Source organism: Camelina sativa, chromosome 9 (genome assembly GCF_000633955.1).
Source record: "Camelina sativa cultivar DH55 chromosome 9, Cs, whole genome shotgun sequence".
Taxonomy (NCBI): Eukaryota; Viridiplantae; Streptophyta; class Magnoliopsida; order Brassicales; family Brassicaceae; genus Camelina; species Camelina sativa.
This window is the reverse complement of record NC_025693.1, coordinates 19,460,306-19,468,600: the sequence shown is the minus strand read 5'-3', so window position 1 is coordinate 19,468,600 and position 8,295 is coordinate 19,460,306. Positions and strand designations below refer to the sequence as shown.

General features: G+C 37.9%; 1 protein-coding gene across 1 annotated transcript; it reads right to left on the bottom strand.

Annotated features, from left to right (window-relative positions):
- LOC104711404 (FBD-associated F-box protein At3g49020-like) lies at positions 1-1,912 on the bottom strand. Its single transcript, XM_010428105.2, has 4 exons — positions 1,685-1,912; positions 699-1,584; positions 490-618; positions 1-403 (listed from the first exon to the last, which is right to left on the bottom strand). The coding sequence occupies exons 1-4, from the start codon at positions 1,696-1,698 to the stop codon at positions 74-76; spliced, it is 1,359 nt and encodes a 452-aa protein (XP_010426407.1). The 5' UTR covers positions 1,699-1,912; the 3' UTR covers positions 1-73.

Here is an 8,295-nt window from a genome sequence, read left to right as displayed (position 1 = left end):
TCAGGGCCTTACTTTCTGACTGATTTTGTTTTTAATCCTATTGTCACATTGTGAAAGATGTTACGAATACATCCTAATAATAAGAAGAATACGTAGCACACTCGAACTCGAGGTGGCATGACATTGAATCCCTGACCTCAGTAGCCAACTGGTTGAGCATCTCACGTCTCTTTTCCAACTTCTCGAGCTCTTTAGAATTGATGGCTTCAGTAGAGATAAATGCTTTCTTCAAGAGTCTTGCGTTCTTAAGGATGTATATGGCCACTTCTTTGTCATCTTCTCGTTGCCAGTCGTATTTTGTCCACATAAATGTCTCAAGATGGAACAACAAACATTCAGGTACACATTTTCGTTGACTCCACTCCCAACCCACTGGACAATCTTTTCTAGCATACCACCATCGCTGAGAACAATGTGATATTAGATCATCAAAAAATACTTGAATGTGGAAAAACCTGTTAAAAAAAAAAAACTAATGAGATTGCTTACGTCGATGAGCTTAAGGGTTTGCAGTTTGGGACAACTATCGAGCATGAGCGAAAGTAGATTCCACCGTTTTAGTGTACCTAGCTCCAAATATACCAGCTGATAGAAGATAATACTAGTAGGATACTTGATCTGTGCATGAGGCAAGCATTAGCACACAAAACAATGCTATAACCCAATTGCAAGATAAAACGCTTAAGCCTTAAATTTACCTTGAAGGGTGATAAGTGTAAGGTAAGACGTTTGACTGAAGTTAGAGATAATAAAATGTTCTCATTGTCTATATAAGAAACGTCAACTATTTTTGCCTCTACCAGCTCTGGGGCCTTCTCAATCAAACAAAACTCAAGCCACTCCAACCCACTGATGTCCAAGTATTTCAAACAAGGAGCATTTATCACATAGCCTCCATCACCTTCTCCTGCAAAATAATCTTCTATGACCAGTCTCTGTAACGATGGCACTGCAATGGTGAAAGTCCCCACATCGAGATTGCTTTTTCTGTTCACGAACAAATCTTCCAAACTGGGACAGCCACGAAAAAGTTTGGAGATAGATTCTTCGTCTTCGAACCACACATAGTCAAGGTGAAGCTTTCTAAGGGATTTCATGCAAACTGAAGAAGGAATATCCAGAAGAAACAAATCCTTGAGTTCCAAGGTCTCGAGTGTATTACTATAGCTCCATAAAACACTCGGTAATCTGGCGAACTCTTCCTCCTGGTTATGAAGATCCAATACCAATTTACGCACATGGTGTGCAAATGCAATCCCAACCCAAATTCCAACATCTAAAACTTCAGATTTATTTACAACTACCAAATGCAAACTCTCTAGAACAGGAGCTTTATGTGAAAGCAAAGACCTGAATACAATCTCTGAAAATCTATGGTGTTCACTTCTGTAAAATTCAGAATTGAACTTGAGATTTGGCACCAACGTCCAAAGAGATCTCCAACTTTTGGACAAAACACTAGTGGCTACGACAGTTTTTGTCGGAAGTGAAGACAATATATGCAGAAGCAGAGCTTCAGGTAACTCACTGATCCTGTTCTTGTTCACAACATCTCGATTTCTCAAACCTTCACCACCGATTTTGCTTTCAAAGAAAACATGATGGATACGAATTTCAATACTCAAAAGAATTAGGTTTTATAGATCTTAAAGTTAAACCGGAAAGGGATGCAGAGCAAACATACCATTCCTGTTCCATTATCGTCAACAACTTGATAAGAATCCTTCAGTTCCCCAGTGCTATCAAAATAACAAACGCAAACGCAAACAAAGCCTAACAGAAGAAACCGGCTAAAAGCTTAAGATATATGGTAACAGTGACGATTCGGGCATCAAAATTTATTCAATCAGTAAGAGATGATTAACAAAAGTAAAGCAATACTTAGAGGGGGTATTGGTTTGAGATTTAAAGAGAATTTAGGGGGTGGTATTGGTTTGAGATTTATGAAGATTTTTGAAGAGTTCAATAAAATCATTAAAACTGAATTAGTGGGGGTTATTAGTTTAAGATTTGAATAGAATTTTAAAGATTTTAAATGTTATGTAGAATCTGTTGTTATTAGATCAAGATTTTGTTAAACTCTGTTTAAGTTTAGTGTTATTAGTTTGTGATTTGTAAAAAGTCATTTAAAATTCAGACTTTTATAAATTTATTAAAAGTTTTGTGTTATTCAATTAAAACAAAAGAATCTAGGATTGTTAATGAGTTCAATTATTATGTTATTGGTTCATGATTTGTAAAGAAAGTGTCTAAAATCATGAACTAATAACATAATAATTGAACTCATTAACAATCCTAGATTCTTTTGTTTTAATTGAATAACACAAAACTTTTAATAAGTTTATAAAAGTCTGAATCTAATAACCCAGATTTGTTAAAATTTTAAATGACTTTTTACAAATCACAAACTAATAACACTAAACTTAAACAGAGTTTAACAAAATCTTGATCTAATAACAACAGATTCTACATAACATTTAAAATCTTTAAAATTCTATTCAAATCTTAAACCAATAACCTCCACTTAAATGACTTTAAAAGTTATGTAAAATATGTTGTTATTGAATCAAGATTTTTTAAAACTCTCTTAAAATTTGGTGTTATTAGTTGTGGATTTGTAAAAGTTTATCTAAAGTCTTCATAAATCTAGTGTTATTGAATTAAGAGTTTTATCAAGTCATTAAAAGTTTTTTGTTATTCAAGTAAAAAAACAAAAGAATCTTGGATTGTTAATGAATTCAACTATTATGTTATTGGTTTAGGATTCTATACTATTTTCTTCATAAAAAAGTCATGTAAACTCTCTCATTAAATAGAAAGATTGTGAATCATAGTCCATGACTTTTTGTTGTTCTTTTTAGAAAATGAAGAACAAGAGAACAAAACAGAACCAGTAAAATTAACAGATCAAAAGAGGACAAATCGAGTAATGATTCCTCCACCATCACCATGAACCTTCACATATGATTCCTCCACCATCACCATCATCATCTCGTTAAGCTCATCAAACCAGGGTGCATTATTTCTTAATTATTTAATTATGCTGAGATTACATACAATAATTATTTACCTACTCCAAGGACGTGGATGCACTATAGTTGATGAGTTTTCTCAAATTGCAAATTCACTAATTGGTATGATCGTAATCTGTGAAAAAACCTGCAACATATATAATAATGAAAAAAAATTTGGTAATGAAACAAAGTTTTTTGACAAAATCGTTAAGTAAACAAAAAAAATATTTTGCAAGATTTTTTGAGAAAGTTTGAAAGATTTGATGAGAGATTTTACAAGATTAGGAAAACAAATCAGCAAAATTTTAAAACATTTTCTAAACAATCTTTTAGAATCCTTCATTTTACACTTTCTATGATTTTATTTAAAGTCATTTAAATTCTCTTTAAATCTCAAACCAATACCCCCTTGATATATCATGGTTTTTGTGGTTTTTAACCATGATATAAGGAGTCTTTTAGTTCTTTTCATTTGTTTCTAGATTATTTTTGAGTCTTTATAGGTTTTTAGCATGGAAGGAGCAAAGTGGAGCAATTTGGATCAGTTTGGAGCAATAATCCGCAAGAAATCAACTTGGAATCGATCAGAGGAGATGGTGTCGATCGACACTGCCTTAGCATCGATCGACACCCAGTCCAAACCGACGAGAGATGCCAAATTTGGAAGTTTTACAAAGTTGCCCGAAGGTTTCCATATTTGCAAGACTAGTCCCTGACGTGTTTTAGGACATATATATATATATAGTTTTTAGGTTTTTGCAAACCCAAAAAAAAAGTTTTATTCTATCAAGTTTTATTTTTCCTGCAACCCTGTGAGATTTTGAGAGCTTTGGAGAGAGAGATCAGATCTGCTTTGAGAGAAGAATTTCTTGAACTCCGTTTACTCTTTTAATTTCAATTGCTTATTATTCATAAAGATGTTTTGTTCTTCATTGATTATGTCTGAGTAGTTTGCTTGTTAGGTTCAGGGTTTTTCACAGGGATTTTATGAATTATTAGATCTGTTTATTTATGATTCATTATCTATCTAGATCTTCATCTTAGGTTGTTCTTCATATTAATCCTTGATTGGCCATCTAGAATTAATACTCTAGGAAAATAAATTGATATGAGAATATAATTGATTTTCCTGATAAAACCTTTTGATGAGCAAAATTATTTCTTGCAAAGAGATTTGATTTAATAATTTTGTGAACAATCTAAACCTGATTTTATTGCTGATTTTTAACCTAGAATTTTACAAAGAGATTTGGATTTTCTGGTTTTAAATTTAGATATTATTTGCAGTGAGAACTGATTTAATTTACAAAAGTGTTTAGAGTTCTAGATCTGTTCTTAATTGTTTGAATCCTAATTTATTGATTGATTTAATATTTCATAATTTCCTGAGAAATTCCCTAGGCCTAGCTTTTTGATCTTCTGAATTTACAACAGCTTTTATTTAATATTTTGCATTGCTTTTATTTTAATTCAATTTAATCTGTTTAGCTTAATTATAAAACTCTATAATTTATTGTGTAGTCTTGAGTCCTTGTGGAATTCGACCCCTAAGTACTGCATTGACCTCTTAATTTGAGAGAGTAGCTCTAGGGTTAATTTGAGCATATCAAATTTTGGCGCCGTTGCCGGGGACTCTTTTGATCTACCATTAGATTTGAGTTTTAGATTTTGTCTAAATTTTTCTTTTTATTTTCTACTTACACGTTTTTGTTTTTCTTCTCTTTGGTGTTTCAGGTGCATGCCTCCTAGACCTCACACAAGGAGCAACAAGTCTGGTCCTACTGTGAATTTGTCAAACCAAGAGTTAGGAAAACTTGAGCGTGAGAACAGAAAGGCAGCCAAATCTCTAAAGATGGTTAATACTATCATTCTGATGCGAGATGAGGATGGTGCTTTGAGGGATCAAGAGGGCCACTTGCGCAATGAGCAGGGCCAAAAGATTGATGTTGAGGGCAATGTGATTGCTGAAATTGCTGTTGTCGACGAACCAGCTGATGGTGTCGACGGTGTCGATCGACACCAACAAGAGGGTATCGATCGACACCCCCTTCCTGCAGACGGACGTGGAGCTGCCAACCACGTACAGAACCCAGTTCGACGACAGGAGCAGAACCGGGACTTGATCAGGACCATTGCTGACTACAACCGGGCTGATCTTATGTATGAGAACCGGTCTGCAATTGTTCCTCCACCATTCCAGAGGAATGACTTTGAGCTGAAGCCTGCTTACTTTCAACTGGTTGGACAGAGACCTTTCTCTGCTCTGCCCCATGAGAAGCCTCTGGACCATATTGAGCATTTTGAGGATCTTGTGACCAGTATCAAGGCTAATGGAGTGACTGGGGATTTCATATTCTGCAAGCTCTTCCCATACTCACTTGCAGGAGAGGCATCTCAGTGGTTGAAGCAGTTGCCAGCTGGATCTCTGACAAACTGGCATGATATCAAGGTGGCTTTCCTCAACCATTTCTATGATGATGCAATGTCAGATGAGCTGAGAGTCAAGATCTCTTCATTCAAGCAAGGACATGATGAAGCTTTCAAGGCAGCTTGGGTGAGGTTCAAAGCTTATCAAAGAGACTGTCCACACCATGGTTTTTCAAGGGTACAACTGTTGAGTATCTTCTTTAGAGGGTGTGACTGGAAGTATCAGTAAGCTTTAGATGCTGCAAGTCATGGGAACTTCAAGACAAGATTTCCAGAAGATGCAGAAGTTTTGATTGAGAATTTGGCTTCTAGCAATAGCACTAAAAGAGCTGATGCTGAAAGAAAGAGACTGCATGGAGAGTTTGATGCAAATCAGCTAGCTTCTGTTAGTGCTAAGCTTGATTCAGTGCACAATCTTCTTGTGGGAAAGAAGTCAGTCCAATTTGCTGCTGAAGTTGAGACGTTTGAGCCAGAGCCAGAGAATTCAGAGGAGAATGTCAACTATGTGTATGGAGCTGGGTATCAGGGACAGAGATTCGGTAATCAGCAAGGAAACAGACCTTACAATGGTGACCAGAAGCAGCAACAGAACAATGGCTATACAAGAACCTATGGGAATTCATCTTATCAGTCTCCACCTCCTAAGACTTCTTCTGAGAGTAGAATGGAGGCCATGCTTGAGCAGCTTCTACAAGGTCAAGAGAATTTGACAGTGACATTCAATGGAAAGATTGACAATGTCTACACTGAACTGAATGGGAAGATAGAAGCATTGAATGTTCATGTTAAGAAGCTGGAGGTTCAAGTTGCACAGACTGCTGGGTCTGTCAAAAGGCAAGAGAATTATCTTCCAGCAAGAACTGAGTCAAACCCCAGACATGCTTGCAATGCCATATCAGTGAGAGATGAAGATGATGGTGAAATTGTTTCTGCAGAACAAGGAGAAAAATCGGCCAATCTGTCGGATCCAGATGATGGTGTCGATCGACACCACCTGGGTGTCGGTCGACACCCATCTAAGTCAGATGCGGAAAACACAAAATCTCAGGTTCCAGCTGTGGTTGAAAGGGTCTACAAGCCTAAGGTTCCTTTTCCCAAGCCAAGAAGGTCTAAGCAGGAGCTTGAGGAAGCTAGATGCAAGGCTATGATGGACAAGGTGATGATTGAGATGCCTTTAATTGATGCAGTGAAGCTTTCACCACCACTTAAGCGCTATGTCAAGAGAATGGTATCCAATGGTTTGAGCCCTGAAGAAGGAGCATTGCTAACTAAGGATGTTAGTGCAATTCTGTTGAACCAGCCTGTTCAGAGGAAGAAAGAGAGAAAGCAGGAGGTAGTTGTCTCTAAGGAAGTGAGTGCAATCATTCAATGTAGGACTGCTAAGAAGTTACCAGATCCTGGAAGCTTTGTACTTGATTGCTCAATCTCAGCAGGAAGGTTTTCTCACTCACTTTGTGACCTTGGCTCTAGCATCAACTTGATGCCACATTCTGTTGCTGTGAGACTTGGGATGACAGAATTCAAGCCAACTCAGATTTCTCTTATCCTGGCTGATCGCTCCCGAAGAATTCCTGAAGGTGTTTTAGAGGATATTCCAGTTAAGGTTGGCAACTTCATGATTCCCACTGACTTTGTGGTGCTGAAGTATGATCAAGAGCCTAAAGATCCTCTCATCTTAGGAAGATCTTTCTTGGCTACAGCTGGTGCCATCATTGATGTGCAGAAGGGACACATAGCACTGAATGTGGATGGTTTGAGTTTGAATTTTGAGATGGATAAGCTGAGGAGGGCTCCTACTATTGATGGACAGACTTTTTCTGTTGAAAAAGTTTCTGCAACACGAGCATCAGGCTCAGTGTCGATCGATGCCACCAAGAGGGTGTCGATCAACACCCCTCCACGTCCGCGACAAAGCTTGTCCAAAACAAATGCTCCAAGTCAGAAACCTGTTCCCAAACAGAAGAGTCATCATTCCATACTTCAGAGCCCTCAGGTANAACTGAGTCAAACCCCAGACATGCTTGCAATGCCATATCAGTGAGAGATGAAGATGATGGTGAAATTGTTTCTGCAGAACAAGGAGAAAAATCGGCCAATCTGTCGGATCCAGATGATGGTGTCGATCGACACCACCTGGGTGTCGGTCGACACCCATCTAAGTCAGATGCGGAAAACACAAAATCTCAGGTTCCAGCTGTGGTTGAAAGGGTCTACAAGCCTAAGGTTCCTTTTCCCAAGCCAAGAAGGAGAAGAAGCAGGAGATGGAGGAAGCTAGATGCAAGGCAATGATGGACAAGGTGATGATTGAGATGCCATTGATTGATGCAGTGAAGCTTTCACCACCACTAAAACGCTATGTAAAGAGAATGGTATCCAATGGTTTGAGCCCTGAAGAAGGAGCACTGCTTACTAAGGATGTCAGTGCAATTCTGTTAAACCAGCCTTCACAGAGGAAGAAGGAGAAGAAGCAGGAGGTGGTTGTCTCTAAGGAAGTGAGTGCAATCATTCAATGTAGGACTGCTAAGAAGTTACCAGATCCTGGAAGCTTTGTTCTTGATTGCTCTATCTCAGCAGGAAGGTTTTCTCACTCACTTTGTGACCTTGGCTCTAGCATCAACTTGATGCCACATTCTGTTGCTGTGAGACTTGGGATGACAAAATTCAAGCCAACTCAGATTTCTCTTATCTTGGCTGATCGCTCCCGAAGAACTCCTGAAGGTGTTTTAGAGGATATTCCAGTTAAGGTTGGCAACTTAATGATTCCCACTGACTTTGTGGTGCTGAAGTATGATCAAGAGCCTAAAGATCCTCTCATCTTAGGAAGATCTTTCTTGGCTACAGCTGGTGCCATCAT

Coding starts and splice junctions, on each gene's coding strand:
- LOC104711404 (XM_010428105.2), bottom strand. Junction 619..698: donor TACACTTATCACCCTTCAAG/GTAAATTTAAGG, acceptor CCTCATGCACAG/ATCAAGTATCCTACTAGTAT. Junction 404..489: donor AAACCCTTAAGCTCATCGAC/GTAAGCAATCTC, acceptor CATTGTTCTCAG/CGATGGTGGTATGCTAGAAA.